The 17,567-nt window shown below is 38.6% G+C and overlaps 1 protein-coding gene across 1 annotated transcript in view; it reads left to right on the forward strand.

Annotated features, from left to right (window-relative positions):
* Positions 1 to 11,914, forward strand: part of SLC9A2 (solute carrier family 9 member A2) — a 33,631-nt gene extending 21,717 nt beyond the window's left edge. The window contains exons 6-12 of the mRNA XM_086769599.1: positions 1,649 to 1,738; positions 3,006 to 3,076; positions 4,555 to 4,716; positions 5,307 to 5,403; positions 6,311 to 6,442; positions 8,315 to 8,405; positions 9,863 to 11,914. Coding sequence (XP_086625725.1) covers positions 1,649 to 1,738; positions 3,006 to 3,076; positions 4,555 to 4,716; positions 5,307 to 5,403; positions 6,311 to 6,442; positions 8,315 to 8,405; positions 9,863 to 10,233 — 1,014 coding nt within the window. The 3' untranslated portion in view covers positions 10,234 to 11,914. The remainder of the gene's footprint in view (positions 1 to 1,648; positions 1,739 to 3,005; positions 3,077 to 4,554; positions 4,717 to 5,306; positions 5,404 to 6,310; positions 6,443 to 8,314; positions 8,406 to 9,862) is intronic.
* The last annotated feature ends 5,653 nt before the right edge of the window (positions 11,915 to 17,567 follow it).

The raw sequence follows: 17,567 nt of genomic DNA on the forward strand, positions 1-17,567 counted from the left end.
CAAAACTAGATCATGTTGCTCAGGACTATGCCAAGTTCTGAATATCTCCATAGACAGAGATTCCCCAGCCTCTCTGGGCATCTGCTCCAGCATTTGACCACCCTGGTTAGATAATAGGCTGATGAGATCTTATTAATGGAAATCCTCAAGGATTATTTCTGGGGATTGTTTTGTTTAATATTCTCGCTATTGACCATGGCACATAAACATAGGAGTTTTTTGTTGCTGATATTTCTTGATGACAAGCTTTGGAAGTTGTTCTCAGGGTGACAGCGAGCTGGGGTATCATGTAGAAAGAATAACTGAGGGCCAATATGATATAAACAATGAACTTTAACAGTAATAGGTGCAAACATGTTCTTGCTAGGACTTTCTTACTGGGGACTTCTCTTACGCAATGCGAACCTTTCATGTGGAAAAAAAATAGAAAAGGAGAAAGACACAGGTGTACTACTTGATAATGGGGTGGAATTTAAGCCACCAATGCAGTGGGGACAGAAGAAAGGCAAATCTGATCTTAAGGCATACTGAGACAAGTATTTCCATCAAAGAATAACGTCACGTTCTAGAGCGATCATGGGAGTGGTAAGCCTGTCGTGTGAAAGGAGAACAGGTTGCCTTGGCCTTAGCAAAATGAAGAAGAGGGAATATAATTACTGTTTATATCAGGGAGTGAACACCAGAGAAGGAGGAACACTGTTTAAACTAAAAAGACAAATGTTGGCACAAGAACAAAGTGGTACAAAGTGACCATGATGCAATTAAGAAGCAGCTTTCTAATTATCGGAACAATGAGGTTCAGGATGAGTGTTCCAGTATGAGCAATGGGGCAAAGAAACCTAACTACTTGTAAGATAAAGCTTGATTCATGTACAAGAAGAAATATGTGACCTGATTGTCTGGGATAGTAGGGACTGATCTCAACACCATGAGAGATTCATTCCTCTCCACTGTGCCTATACAAATAAACAAATTCTGTCAATTCTTCCACAAATGATTGTTCAAAACCATTGTATCATTCTAGGGTAGCCAAAACCTTTTGTTCTTTCTCTGAGAATAGTCAAGCAAGGACACATATTTACAAAAAGTCTTAATGTCGTGGGTCTTAATTATCAGTTTTAGTGCTACTGTTGACACATCTTTGAGTACCTGTTTTGGAAGTAATCACTAAAAAAGAGGACTTTATTATATGTTTGTTTTGGAATGATAGGGGATCTGGTTATTAATTCAGAAAACAAATGAGGTTTTTTTCTAATACATAACACAACTGAAAAATAAGTTTAAAAATGCTATGGATGGGGTGATTGATGTATTTCTGATGGGGTTTGTTAGGTTGCCCCTCTTGGACTTCTTGGCTCTAGAAAGCCCCTTCCTTCCTTCTGTTGCCTTACTAGAGTCTGAGTGCTGACAGGGACTTCGTAGCTTGGTGCAACATCTGCTGATCACAAGAGTGAATTTACTGTTATAATTATTGTGTCAGGCTGGATTTTGGGTTTAGGAAGGTGAAAGTGTATCCAGAGCTAAAAAGATATCCGCAGCCTTTTTCAGTGCTCTGACAGAGATGGAAAAGACCAAAAGGCTTTTTTTTTTTTCATGTTTATGGAAAAAAAACCCTAAGAACTATTTGCCTTCTTGTTTTTCTTTACAGGGAATAACAATTCGCCCACTGGTGGAGTTTCTTGATGTCAAAAGGTCAAATAAAAAGCAGCCTGCTGTCAGTGAAGAAATTTATAACAGGGTATGTCATAGCTTCAGTGTCACAGACGAAACCCTCATATAGATGAAATCCCTAGTGGTTTTCAGTAAGATAAGGATCCAGCAGAGAGTATTACAGAGAAACACATGCTCTTTCAGATTTCTTTTTGATAAGCACAATAACTGTAAAGCTTATATTTAACCTTTGGCAATTATCAAAATAAGCATTATTACAGATCATTATTTTGGAATCTTCACTTTCTTAATTGTTCACCTCTTAAGGTAAATTAACTTTTCTAGTAGTTTGTTTCACATGAGAGACACGTTATTTTAGAACTTGGCTACATTAGGAAAGCTTTGGCAGTTTAATTACATGACATTGCATTTGAGTTAGTCTAATTAAACAAATGCAATCTCCTGCTAAACACACTCTTCAACTTCCTTAACGCTCATAGCATCAGCCTCTTTATAGATTTGTATTTGGTATGTGTATGTCTCCAATTATTGCAGTTTTTTAGCCATGCATGTTCTTGAATATATTTCTCCTTGCAGCATACCTGTGACAGATGGATTAAAATTCCAAAAGTGAGGAATTCAGCAAATAAGTCAATTGAGGAATCTAAAAGTCTGTCCTTTTAGAGCTTATCTTTTGAACATAGCTAGCAAGACTTCCCCCTGAATTTCAGAGACCCCTACTATGGAACTTGAATTAAGAGCAGATGAGCTGCCTCTGGGGATAAAGTGAGATCTTAGCTGAACTGATTGTGTTTATAATATTAGGTGATCAGGACGCTTTGAGATGAGGCTAGACCACAATTCCCTAAAACAGGAGCTCAAACCTGATGCCAGATATCTCAGCTCTGTCCTATGTGTCCCAAGGGGCCGGTGCTGACGTGGGGAGCCGCTGCCCGCTCAGTCTCTCCTCCACAAAGTCATACCTGATCCACTGTCAGGCCTTGGGAAGTCCCTGGAGAAGTTCCAGGCATAGCCCTAAGTGCTTAGAGAACTTAAATGAAAATATGGGAAAAAACAAGTTACCTGTGAATTGAGGCAGGAGCTGAGCAAGACTGACGTTGTGGAAATTAGCATCTAACCTCTGCACTTTTGGGGCTGTGTGCTAAGGAAGCTCCAGGGGAACAAAACATAATCTGGCTCTGAGTTTGGTTAGACTGCATTTAGTTAAACTGAAGCATCATCCTGAATTCTGACTGAACTTTTCTGTTTTGAAGTAAATTAGAAACTAGTAATATCTAAGGGCAAGCCAAGTGATGTGTGTAAGTTTATATAATGAACCAACGTTTCCTCTTTAGTTCTTTGACCATGTGAAGACTGGAATTGAAGATGTATGTGGACACTGGGGTCACAACTTTTGGAGAGATAAGTAAGAATGGCATTTAAAACTCTTTGTTATACAGGAGAAGCTGAACTGGCTCAGCAGCAAGAAGCGAAGACTGTTGGGCATCATATTTCATTTTCAGCATTTTATTCTTGGAAGCCGATGGTTGTTTTTAGAATGTGTGGGTTACAAAGGGAAGGCAGCAAAACAATGTCTTTACTAAACCACAAGCAAGTAGAACAAAATCTCCCGCTGGGAAGAAAGGCAGCCCTCTGATCCCAGGGTAAAGGACTGTACCTTCTGAGGGTGCGTGTCATCTCTCTATTTCTGACTGTTTCAGAGCATTTCCTGCATGTCTACTGAACCTTTCATCCCATCCAGCTTTCCTCCTGCAAATTGTATGTCTCTGCGGTGTTGAGTGGTTGGTTCCCTATTTGATGGGAGACATACAAAAGCTTCGGAACTTTCTGTAGAGAGATCAAGGCACTAGCTGGCATGAGGTGCACAAGAGATCTTAATGGCAGGCAACTCCACAGTTCTTGATGGTATTATTTAAGCCTTAGTGTCAGTTAAGAAGATTACCACTGGCAATACCTGAATAATTCATGTTTTCAGTTTAGCTGCTGAATCATTGTCATAATTGGTTTGGATCTAACTCCCTTTTCGCAGAAGCACACTCTTCTAACACTCAAATCCTTTAGACCCAAAGCATGGGTGTTGCTCACCCAGCTTCTAGTCACTGCTTCAACAAGAATTTGTTTTCTACAGAGAGGAATAGCACCAGGAGGAAGGGTTGAGGAGAGCCCTCTCCAAGTGGCTTGAGGGTATGACAGTGAGGACTCTCTCCTGACACATGTATGACATGGGTGCAACTTTCCTTTACTCAGTGTGGTTCTCCTCCAGTAAGTGTGAGATCTTTAATTAACAGATTACAGAGCAAGGGAGAGTCCCACCTCTTCATGACCTTCAGAAACATTTTTGACCTGAATTCAAGAATAATTTCAAAATGTCCAGAGGGAAAAATATTTTTTGACAAACAAAATCACCCAAGCTGTAGTCAATATTTTCTGAGTAAGCATCCAAGAGGGTTGCAGTTGCTTTAGAAAAAGGGAGAACTTCCAGAGTTTTATAAAAGCAGGCTAAAATTTCAAAGAAAAAGCAGTCAGTGCAAATTTATATCTTTTACTTGTTCTTACAGTAAATATTTAATGTTCTCTTTGTCTCAGTGAAAATGGAGAATTAAAAATAATATTGTCTAATAACATGGAATACCTGAAAGTTAAAAGCTGCTGCTAGGGAGACTGTCCATTTAATGTATTAACCAAAACATAGGTTAGGTTTATCTTTCTGAAGCAAAGATGAAATTGATCCTTGGTTATGTTACTTAGCAGTAGGTTATTAATATGAACAGACACATTCCCAGGGAATAAGCTCCTTTACAATTGTGCTGGCTACAGTATATTGGCTTCCCTTAACTACAACAGTAAAAGTTAACTGGTTGGGTTGGTTTGCCTCACTTACAGGTTTAAAAAGTTTGACAATAAATATCTGCGAAGACTTCTAATCCGGGAGAACCAGCCCAAGTCCAGCATTGTTTCTTTATACAAGAAACTGGAAATCAAACATGCCATTGAGATGGCAGAGAGCGGAATGATAAGCAAGGTCCCATCGTCGGTGTCTCTCAGGTAAGCAAATGGTGCCAGCGTGGCTGAGCAGTTCGGCTGGGTCACGTAATTCATTTCACAGCCCAGCCTGTAGGCAGGATAATCGCTTTGACTTGGGACACTTTGTGTCCAAATGTCACCTGAACACTAAGCAGATATGAAATAAGAGTGTTTTGCTTTGCAGCTGAGGCACGAAGTGCTCAGTGAGCTGTGCTCATCTGGGGCGTGTGGTTGTACAAGGGCAGCTGCTGACGGGAACACTGATTTGCCATGTAGAGCGGAGCTGGATTTGAACCAGTGCCTGCACATCTGCTATGAATAGCTATAGGGAAAGCCTGAGGGGCATTTTGAAAAGTACTTTAATCAAATTTACAATTTAATTTAATTTATAGCAAATTTTGGAGATTTAAGTTTTGAGCCTTATTACTGACTCAAATGAGATCAAGGTTTCCTTCCTACATGTTACATTTTGACCTGTTCCTCAGTGTTTTGAAATGTTTTTTCCAACTCTAACAAAGGAAACAGTTCAAATATAATTCCCAATCATAAAAATGAAAAATTTCTTCCTTTCTCTCTCTTTCCTCTATTTTCTGTTTTTTATTCTGTCACAGTGAATATCATGAAGGAAAAATAAAGCCACTTTCTCCCACTGAAATGGAAAACATGCGAGAAATATTAACAAAGAATCTCTACCAAATACGGCATCGAGTAAGGATGAGATTTTGCATACTAAAATATCCCACTACTCTTTGAGTATACTGATTACTTTCCTTACAGATCTTTGGGCTAGTGCAGCACCTGCTGTACCATAGCATAATAATTAATGCTTTTATTTATTTCTGTGGCCTATGAATCCATTTCCTATCACATGTAGAGCAGCATATTCATACTCCTTGACGTAAGTAGCTTACCTGATTTTATACTATGGATAAAGATTAATGTTTTTGTTTTATTATTATTTGCAATATACTTTCATTACTTAAAAAAAGATCATAGGTGTAAATTCAACCCAACATTGTCCCACTTATATCAGTATTTTGGTCACTTCTTGAAATGGGATTAGATTTCCCATTTGCCTCTGGTTGTGAAGCTGTTTGTATTAAGAGCAGAGGTGATGAGCTGGAAAAACAGTGAAATAAAAGCAAAAGGACATTTCACATTTACCCTCCTGTGGCTAAGTAGTTTGAATGCCTGAGTCCTTGGAAAACATTCAAAAGTGGAGCAAGCTTCAGCTTGCTGGAGGTAAAAATTATTTTCCCCTAGGTGATTCATCTTATCACTTTCGAATGTGCATCTTCTATTGACATATTGACTGAGTTAGTACAATGTGGGGATAAATGCTATATTAAGCCAGCTTTTTCCAGTTTCTCTTTCATTATAAATATCAGCAGATTTAAAAAAAAAAAGGAAAAAAGTGCTTGTGAAGCAGGTGACTAAAAAAACACTGGCATAATTAATGTCCTTGTTCTGAATCATCTTCAATATGCTTTTGTTCGCAAGGATTTATGATGCTTACTAAAACATTAAAGCGAAAAGGCTGTTTTGCACTGTGCACATAGTTTGACACATTTGACATTGTGCTTTTCAGAGAGTAACCACTGCTTTTATGTTTCAGACAATGTCATATAACCGACATAGCCTGGCTGCAGATGCAAATGAAAAGCAGGCCAAAGAAATTCTGATCCGTCGCCGGCACAGCTTTAGGGAGAGCCTGAGAAAAACTAATAGCCTGTCAAGAGAAAGACCGGTACTTGCATTTTATTTTTTTTTACAGAAAACCGTTCTGTGTAGCTAAATGTCATGCAGAAAAAAATCTTCTGAAATGCAGAAAAACAAAAATCCTGACTTTGGAAGACAACTGCACATCAAATGTCACACTTAAACCTTGAATTGCACACATGAACCCCTTGATTTGTGTTGACCCCTTCAGCAAAGCTTCAGTTTTGTAGAATGTGATACGGGAGTGGGATGTGCTGCCACAAGAGGAGCTGAACAGGCTTTGCACACACTTCTAAGGGATGGTCAGTATTCTCTATCAGTATTTTGATGAAGTGTGGATGATCGAGGTCAAAAATTACTGAGAGACAAACAGACTGCTTACAGTATGCTATGCTCCAAAATATGGGAAAGAGGAGAACTTTTGATCAAGTCAGGCAGGGTGAGCTCTTCATTTGAAAAATGTTAGGGGCTTTTTAATTTTCATAAAATGGAGTGAGGACTTCAGGTTTTGACATAAAATAGGAAAAACCCCTCCACCTACAATAAATGGCATGGCATGATGACGTTTGGCTCTCTGAGGCAATCCAGCAATACTTTCATTGTGAACTTCAGCCTATATTTGAACAGAGCATGCTGATTCAGCCAGGAAGCTGATCCCCCAAATCATCTTCCCGTTTTAGGTACTGGGGAAATTACCCATCCTGTAAATATGTATTTCCATGTTACATGAATACTTAGTGACTGCTACCTTCATTGATACAGTTGTCCTTCAGTAGCTGAGGCTGGAATGATGCCTCCAATAAGTGCTATATCTCATTTGTGATCATGCCACAGCTACTGTGACATTAATTGTGACAATAAGTCTGTTCCTGAATGATTTTTCGTCTCTCAACCACAGTTACATGTGTTGTCTTTGTCATACAAATTAATTATTTACTAAGTGGAATAATGAAGAGACTCAGCAGGATTGAGATATTTTTGGGGCAGGGAGAGAAACAAGGTGTCTGACAGCTTTTTAAAATGCACGAGCTGTAATTTAAAAATAATTATCTTTGGGTAAATCCGCTACACAAGGAAGCATAGTGGACTTGAGCAGCCCAACAATATCCAAAGAGGAAAAGTGTCTCATGGGAAACAGATTTCCTTTAAGGCTCCCTTTGAGTGTGCAACAATGAATGGTATGAGCAGAGGAGAGCTAGTAGACTGTAAAGGTTTTAAAAAAAACTTTGTAACCAATGTAAGAAAAGATGCCCTTGAGAAATTTTTGAATTTAAAAAAAAAGCAACCTGTCCTGGAAAGTACCTCTCATGTTCCAGGAAGTATGAGGTGTGCTCTGCTCCGGGGGCCTTCAGAGCTTAGTCTCGGGAAAATAAGGATTTTATGCCCTGAACTGGTAAATGATCACGCTGGTGCCTAACTTCCCCGTGAACTTCAGTGTGACTAGTCAACTGTATAAAGTCATTTATATGTATAAAGCGCTTGCAGGATCAGAATACAGATTAGTTCCTGTGCTTGAGCTTCAGGCGCAACCTAATTTTTGCAGACTGGAGTTGCGTGAAGTGATGCCGTGCTTGAAGCATTTGCCTTCCTTAGGAAAACCTATACAGGTAAGGTTGAGGTTAGAGAGAATACATTTGTTGATTTTGATCTCAGAGGGCACATCACTAGGCTTTGCTTTGAAAAAGCTCCTTGAGATTACTCAATCTTTACCTTAGTTAGCTCAACCAGCAGTCAGCGTTAACTTGAGCGTGTGGTAAAAGATCACGTATTAGCTAATCCCAAACTACTCTCCAGCCCTTTAGCTATAAACCCCTTCAAGCCTCAGTTGTGTATCTTAAAATACATTATGCAAGTACTTCAGTCTACAGTCACTTAACATGTCTTATATTTCTTTGCACAGGCTGCTGCAAATACAAAAAGATTCCTTTCACTTCCTAAAAACACTAAACTGCCAGAGAAACTACGAGTGAGAAATAAAACATCTTCCAAAGGTAATGAAAAAAATTCTGTTGTCTCTTACTGCCCTGCGCTCATTTTGCCTACGAAGAAGGAAAGTTTTTCCAGGGATGACATAGAGAAATCAGCATATTGATTTTTCAAATAAATATTAAATGTTTTATGTTCATATGCTTTCATTCTAGAGTTGGTACCTTCATAGCAAGTGTTGTAGATTTAGCAGAGGTCTTAAGAGTATTAAAAGCAATGGGTCCTAAAGCAGATACTTGAGTGTAGAGAAATGCCCCAGCAAGCAGAGTCTTGGGCTTTCTCAGTTCAAATGCCGTAGGGGCATAGCCCTTGCAGCACGTCTCCTCGTGGGAGCAAGCAGCAGCCTGAAACACTTCTGCACCAGAAAGACTGCCATGGCTTATTCTCCTTGTCTTTATTCCATGATGTCCAGATCTCCCTCCTGGATAATGAGCCTATTTGGTTTCTTTTCGCACGGGGATCGGGGTAGAGGACACTACCCAGAGAACCAAACCAGAGAGGAGAATGAGGATGGGAGATCTGGTTTATAGTTCTCATGAAGAATTCAAAATGCTGTGGTTTACAACCAGAATTTTTTTTTTTTTCCCTGCCTAAACTCACACATGTTTTATCTTGGAATCCTGTAATTCTAATAGAAAAATAAAAAATCTGGAGGAAGACAACAATTTGATGAGAAAACTTTGCACAATTCTGTTTATTACTTGTGGTTATTACCAGTTGCATTACCATGCTTATACCATGCTCATGAGTGTTCACTTCCATGACAAGGAAACATCAAGATCTCTTGCTGGGAAGATTAAATCTCTGTACAATCACTAAAATGTCTTAATCCCCACCCCAATTAGTTTCCCACTCTTCCAAATTAATTTAGCAATAGACCATGTTTTTGTCTGTTAATAATTACATCTTTGTTCTCCTGAATGAGAGAGTTTATTCTGTAGTTATGTCTGCAGAGGTCACCTACTGTCACCTAGAATTAAAGAGGAAATGTGCCTCAAGATTATTCAATTGTCAAAAAATATAGAATATTTGACATATTCAGAGGGGAAAAAGCCTGCAAATGCAATCTGATTAAGACCTTCCTTGATACATAATTATCTGGGTGAATAGAGAATTATGCGGTGATATATCTTGTTGACCTCTTCCTTGCCTTTTGGAAAGAAATAACATGTAGGCTACTAATGGAAGTTGTTCTTATGACAGTTGCACAATACACAATTATTTGCCTGAGAGCTTTCTAGACATCACAGTTTTGAGGGGAGGGATTTTTGTAAGTCAAATCTGTCCTCTATTATGGCAGAGTTAAGTGCCTATTACTGCATCTAATCAGAAAGCATTGAATTTAGGAAACATGGGGAAACCTTCTTCTATGGCTGCTAGTGCTCGGTGTGCTGTGATTTGAATATTCCTGAAACATTAATATTCTGCATCTAAAATTTTAATATTTGTTTTCAATTAACAGTGGGTGACAACAGTGACCCTGAGATGGATGCAGCTACCACAGTGCTCAATCTAAGACCCAGAGCAGGGAAGATTTTGAGAGACCAGAGACTGAGACAGCAGAGGCCACCACCTGAGTTTAGGGTGGAATGGAAGAATGAAGTTGATGGCAGCCAGGAGGGCCGAGGAGAGCAGCAGGAGCCGAGCACCTTACCGCAGCCATCCATCGGGTTCAGGCAGCCACTGCTGACGAGACCAAGATTTGGCACTTTGAGCAGGGAAGATTTGACTGCAGAGCATGGGTCAGCAAGACCTGTGCCACCACCACGGTTAGTTAGGCAGGCATCACAAGGGGAAAGGCAGAGAACTAAGCCTGAGAACCAGCCGTACTGAACACAGCAAAAAGAGAACTATTGGTAATAAACCATGGATGTACCAAATTAGGATTCTACACTATCTGATCAAACAATGGGATCCATTAAAAAAAACCCCACAAGCCTCAGTGCGGATTTAACCACTTCCATTTGGGTAAAGTCAGTGCCATTGACTAAGTGAAAGGAATGCTGGAGCAGTTGCAAAGCTGAAGACATGAAAAAAAAACCCAAACAAACTCTTTTATAAATAACTTATGGCAATGCTGTAATTATACTAATTCCACTATTAAGATAGGATGGAAATGTGCCTTATCACATCATCTCTTGTGGAACTAAGTCATGCAGGTTCAACAGCCAGATTTTCAATCCATTGAAAATCATTGTTGAAAGTCCGGTGATGAATGGGTTCTTAAAAAAATTCTGTATCATTTCAGATTTTATTTATAATCAAATAATACTTGTTTTAACTAAAGCTTTAATATGAGTAACACTGAAAATTGCACAATGCACCTATCATACAGACTTTGTAAGAAGAATAAATATATTCCTGAAGCCCAGTTTGTTCGAAGAGGTGTGATGCCGAAAAAAAAGGAGAGAAAGAACAAGCTGTAGGAGCAGAATTGCAAATATGGTTTATAGAGAGGAGTTGCAACAGAGACCAGACCTGAATAGCTTGAATTTTTACTTCCTGAATTTTTGGCAATATGTAGCCTTTGAAAGGTACTGAGGATCACCAGGGGAAATCTGAATGACTTTGACTTTCACTCATGTCAACAAGAGCTGAGAGCACCTAGAAGGACACCAGAAGCCCTAAAAAGAGAAAACTTCAAGCGGATAAATAATGTTCTTATTCAAAATTGCTTTTTGCACCTTAGTTTCTCAGTTGCAGTGCAAACACAGCAGTGTAATAGTTGCAGAGTGCTGCACATAGACAAAGCGAGCTGTCTCCTGTTTTGAGTCGGGACCACTGAGACTCAAGAAAGCTCATTCACTTATGCTTGTGACCTGGTCAACTTCTTTTACTTTTTGTTTCCTCATCTGTAAAAAGGGGAAAGATAATCTTTTCTTTGTCTGAGCTATGCACTCCACGGAACAAAAATGTTCCACCTAATTTGTTTGGACAGAAAAGTAGCACAGCAGGGCCCTGGAATCAGTTGAAGTCACTGTGCACCTTAATAACAACCGTAAGAAAAATGGACTTCCTTATCCTCGCATAAATGGCTGCCAGATGAGTGCATATGGGGAGGGAGGGTGCATTAAAATAAATGATACTTAACTGTAGCTCTCAGGAATTTGCACTTTCTGTCCCACTTAAACTGTCTTAAGTTTTGAGCTTGCTTTAGCACAGATACACATTTCAGCACAATGCAGAAATCATTTTCATTCTACTTGTTACAAGATTGATAACTTTAATTGAAGAATGTACACTGTGAAATCATAACTTTTAGCACATTTCTAAATCTGTGGGCAATAAGATTAATTTTTTTTTATTTAAGCTTGTTTTGAAAAAAAACTATTAAAAATCAGAATTTCCTTTTAAAATCACAGGGTAGATTTCTTTCAAGGTTCGCGGGTGGGGTTGATAAATTAGTTTTATAAATGGAGATTTAAGTCTTTTGTTCTTCTAACAGCTTTTCTAAAATATTTATTTCACATATGTATTTGAAATGGCAAACCTTCCTAAACTCTTTTATTGGCACGAGTTTTTTTTGTCTTTTCCTTTGTTCCAGCTATGGAAGTTTTTGCTGTGTGTCAAATGCAAAGTCTAAGCTGCAGAGGGATGGCTATGTGAACCCTAGAAATCTCAGCCAAATGTTCATTGCTATTCTCAACAAATTATTTTTGTGGAAGGCAATACTTAGCTCTCCTTGAATGATCATCTCCTTTTTGGAGAAATAAACTGGATTCAAACAAAGCCCTTAAGCTTTAAAAACAAGTTTGAATTTGTCTTTCAACAGGAAAATATGTTTCATCAGTAAAATTGTCAGCAAATACACTGTCCCTGCGTTATCTGGATCATGTTTGAATAAGAAAGAAGCCTTGAGTTTGGATTTCAGTTTTGAAACTGCGTCCTCCATGCAGATCAGACTGTTTAGATCAGGTATTTTGTATCAGGCCCATCTGAAATCTGACCAAATAAATAAATAAATGTGAAATGTGTCTTCACATCAACATTTAGTTTACTCCCTGTGGAGCTCTCTCTTCCATGTACTGGTAATGACCAAGCAATTGGCTTGTATCTGGGGAAAGCTGCCTTTTTTTTTTTTTTTTTGCCACAATTTTAAATAATTAATGCAGATTTCAGGAACCGTACTGCTCTACTGATTGTCCATTAGTACAGTGCGTGCTCAGATCATTGATACTTAAACTGGGTGTGGCGTAGTACGAGCACATCAAATTGGAGGTCATTTTTATGAAATATGGTCTTAAGCTCTTGGTGCTTCAAAACATGCTAGCACGTTGTTACCTTTCCAAAGCACTTTGAGATCCGTGGAAGACGAGCATCAGGGCAGATCTCTTGCGTGGTTACACTGTGAAGCAGGATCACAACTCTCCTGGGACTCTGTCTCCTTACAAGTGCTCTCTTCCCTGCTCCTGCTCCTCCCACCCCTTTCAGGCTCTTTTTGACTACTGCTGGGTGAAACCCTCCTCACCTCTGGAAACTATCCTAGTTGTTCTCCTTTTCAGCAGCAATGATAACAGCAGGTGACGCAGGTTGTGTCCCAGGTAGCCCTTCTCATTCAACTCTCGCTCTGGTTTGGGTCAGAGGTTTGCCTTTTCCGATCTTTTTTGTCTTTTCCTGCAAAGAAAAACAAGTTCAGTAGCACTTTTTGATCTTTCTAAAAGGCCCTTTTAATTTCTTTCACTTGCAGAGGAGACTTTTCCTTAAGGTTGTATCAAAGAGAGTTTGTCTGCTGGAGAATTAAATGTCCAATAAATCTGTCCTCGAGCACCATCTGATGGGGAAAGTCATGTATTGACTGGGGAGGTGTTACTTTTTCAGGAAACCACATCTTCAGCAGTGACTGGGAAACCTGCCAAATCCACGTGCAAATTTTTTGTTTCCAGATGGGCTCCCCAGTGCACTCTGTAGTGCTGATATTTTACTGCCCTGGTGAGGAAGCACAATGCCCAGCTGTCCAGTTTCAGGAACAGTAGGAAAATATGTATGTTACGTTCTGAATTGGGGTTTTCTGAGAATTTGTTTCCCCCTGCAGCTGCTGGGAGGCCTATAAGTCGAAAGTAAATAGGCTAAGAAAGTAGGTATAGCAAGGGCTAGAGAGTAGATAGACATCCAGTTGCCTGTTTTAAGCAGATATTTGAAAGAGAAAATGAGAATTATTTGCCATAAGAGACAAAATTTTAAGGACTATCCTACCTGGTACTGAAGTATAATGCAAGCTCCACTGAAACCACAGGGGTTTAACAAAAGAAAGCCAGGCTGCTCAACAATTTAGCGTATCCTTCTCCCGTGAAGCCTCACAGAAATAACAGAGAGAAACGAAACAAAACAAAATTGGCCAAAATGACATGCATGGTATTATAAAGAGTATCTTGGGGTCTGTGGGAACAAACACACCGCACCCTGCACAACCTTTTTCAAGAGATCCACCAATTCCAGACACCAGCAACATTTTAAGGCTGACACTGCAAGAAGTGCTTCAGCTGGTCACCATCTCCAAAATTGTCTTAAGTTCTGCCAACATCCTGCTCCTGAAGAAAACATGAAGGATTTTGAAATCGGCTGGAAGAATGGGTTTTGTACTATAAAAGCTCTGATCCTATAGAAATATGCCTAAAACATGGTATCTGCAGTACACAGCCCCAGCCAGGCCAGCAATAGATTGTAGGCTCAGGCCAGGAAACAAAAGGCAAGCAGGAGAAAGAACTGCTCTAGGACACAGGAGAGAGAGAAGTCATGGACTATCTAACTCTCCTAACTCAGATGCTATTTAAATTCAGGACAGAGAGGAGAAATAACTACATTTTTACCCCTCATTTGAGCAGATCATGATGCAACTTGTACCTTCTAGATAAACCTGCAGCTGTGCTTGACACTGTCAGTTGTGTGAACGACCATGAGTAACTAAATGGAGAGCTGCTTTAAAAATTTTAAAAATGCATAGCAGCTTAATTATCCTCTGAACAGTTGAAGGAACCTCAGCATTTGGGAGTTATTCAAAGTCAGGGCTAAAAATTTTCCCTCTTGGATACTGTGCTGAGTCACTTGAGAGTCTTTTCCATCAGAGTTGTTCTTCCTGCTGATTGTGGACAGATCTTCTAACAGGACAACACGACGGGAAGTTGGGTTAGCATAATTCCTCTCCCAAGCAGGCAAACACTGATGTGGTTCCCAGACAGCATTGACATGCTTTGGAAGTCTTTTTATCCTGTGAGATTTGACAGAACATGAGGGACTAAGATTGGAGGAGGGAAAGTAATAGTTACACTGGCTCTTCTAAAGAGTCTCACTGTTTCATGATCTGAAATGTGCTCAGGTTTACATTTATGATTTGAGTTACAACAGCACTTTAATTGCCACAGGTTTTGTTTCAAAAAGTAATTATTTGTCACAAAAAGGAAAAGGCATTTTAAATATCCCAATTTACTTCATTTATTTTCATATTTAAGCCCTCCTATTTATTATAAATTTGGCAGAATGGAAGAACAGATCCTATCATGTAGCGTATCTCAAAAATAGTTCTTTAATGCCAATATAGGATTAAAAATAACTAAAAATTGGCTTAATTTCTCCTTGTAAGTTAACACAGTTGTTTTTCAAGACTTCCCTTTAAAAGAAGCTCTACAAACTCTTTCATTTGTATGAGAAAGAAGTCTGAGCTCCACTCACAATCATTTGATTTGCAAAGCTCAGGTTCCAATATACTCCCTTACAAGACTCATGATCAGCTCATTGTGAATGAGTCTTCAAAACTACAGCAAGAACAGCACGGTCGAATCTTACATTTTAAATCCTAAAGTGCCAAGCTATAAATCATCACTTACCCAGGGGTATTCCACAGCACCCATAACCAAATGGGGGTTGGCAGCACCTGAACATACCCACAGAGGTTCCCATCAGCTAGCATAGAATGGCATTGCAGAGTGTTTGAAGTAACGAGCAAGCCAGTTAGTAAACCACACTTATCCTGTTTTGTTGCTGCACTATCTGCTCAATAATCAACCTGTTCTCAGAAAATAAGAATCGTACTGATCTCTGCGATAAGTAAATTCTGAGAAAAGAAAAAAGAAACTGAAACCTGCAGAACTGGTATGTTTATAAAGGATCTCTTCAGATGTATGCAGCATACACCAACATGGAATTTACATTTGCTTCATCATTTAAAAGCAACAAAATCAGTACATATCATATGCTACCAGCTGCTTTACAGAAATAAATTAATACTGTACACACAGCCACTTCAACATCAGCTGATCGTAAAGGTCAGAAAAGTAGTCACCGTTAAAAAAAGTTAAAATTTCAAAACATAAAAAGACAAAAAACCCAACCCTGCTTACAAGCCCAAAAAAACCAACCCAAAACTAAAGTAACAGCAACCAAGAGAAAAATTTTAATTAGCAGTGATTTTCAGGTAGAAACTTTTTTTTCTTTAGTCCATAATCAGATTTCTGTTTTGTTACGGTCTTCAGATGGATTAAAGAAACTGCTGGGTAATTCAGGAAAGCCCAGTAGACTGTAGCAAAAAATAGCTGCAACTGCTCCTCCCTCAACTTAGAAGGGAGAGTCACATCTCCCCATCTCCAGGGATGTCATTTACTCATCACTCTGAACTTGCATTGTTATGGCAACTAAGAGACAACACTATGGATTCAAACTTGGTCTCCAGGCACTATGAACAGTAGCTTTAAGTACTCCATCTCAAAACTGGTAAGTTCTCTATTTTCTTTTATTTCTTCTTTTTCATTCACTGTCAAGCCACTTCTTTGCTGAATCCTTGGCTCCTGTGCCTTCTATGTGAAAATTAGGCAGATTCAAATGATCATTTTAAGGAATAGCTTGAAGAAAAAAATAAAACATCTGTACTTCATATTGACTTGAACACCTCTCTTTTGTGCTGTAGTTTCAGCAGAGGAAGAGAGGAAAAGTACAGCGACAAAATGATAGACGTGGAATGTCACTTCATTTTATTTCTATTCTTTAAAAAAAAAAAAAAAAAATAGTGCAACTTTTCTGTAACCAAGGCTTTACAAAGAAGAAATGTTTGTGCAGCACTTCAGAAATCATTTTGGCCTACAAGTAAAAGAAATGTTCTGCTGTAACATCAGTTGCAACTTGTCCTTGACACCAAAGTCTTCCACAGATTTCTCAATTCAATTATTTAATTTCATTTTTATTTAGCTTATATGGAGAACTTGTTCAAAATAAAACAGAAATGTTTGCTGATTGTGGACAGCACATTTTTCACTTATGTATAAACAAAACCAATGAAGTTCTTAAGTTTTTATAAGCAATATTCAGGCAGCTGCATATGTTAGTATAAAGTGAATTTTATGGTGTTTACAGAATTCAGCTTTGATCAGTGCAGCAACTTAGAAGGGTAAATGTTATGTTACCTCATATAACCAACAAGTATAGGAAAAATTACTAAATTTTTCATATATATTTATTTTTGAGGATTTTTTCCTACCCTTTTCCTTCACCCCTTCCTATAGCTGTAAAACAGAAGTCTCTAACTTACAGAAGGGTGGTTTTAGGTAAAAAAATAAATAAGTTTTAAAAGATAGAAGGAAAGAAAATAGGAAATTTAGGGTAAGAATGTTTTTGGGCATCTACCAACCAAGACAAGAGGATATAAGACACTTGAAGAATGCCTGAAATTCCTAGGAATAAATGAAAAATAGATTATTACAATAAGGAACTCTGAGGATATGTACTGAAATCATAGCAGGAATAAGACACACACTCATTATGTCAATATATAGAATTAAAACAACTCACAGTTCTGTATGTATTCCCATAGTGCTGCCACTGGAATCACTGAGGTTTCAACAAGGATTTAAATGATAGCAGGCAATGGAAAAAGATAAAAAAAAGAAAATAAAAAATGCAAAACACCATCTATGAATCTCCTGAAGCAGCAACACTATTAGCATGGATGTGTTCAAGGAGATAACAAAATTGGTTTTAAATAAAAAAAGAAAACACCAACAAAAAAAACCCCAAATCCAACAATTACACATAGTTGACTTTGTGCCTTCATCAAGTAATACTCAGAAAAGCTTGTGGAATGTTATCAGTGCAAAATACGTTTTCCATATATTTCAAATGAAACGCAAACAGTGGTGACTGGCAACTAATATGAGCTTGAACAGAGAGAGCTACAACTCTCA

Source organism: Chlamydotis macqueenii, chromosome 1 (genome assembly GCF_036417535.1).
Source record: "Chlamydotis macqueenii isolate bChlMac1 chromosome 1, bChlMac1.mat, whole genome shotgun sequence".
In the NCBI taxonomy this organism is placed as follows: Eukaryota; Metazoa; Chordata; class Aves; order Otidiformes; family Otididae; genus Chlamydotis; species Chlamydotis macqueenii.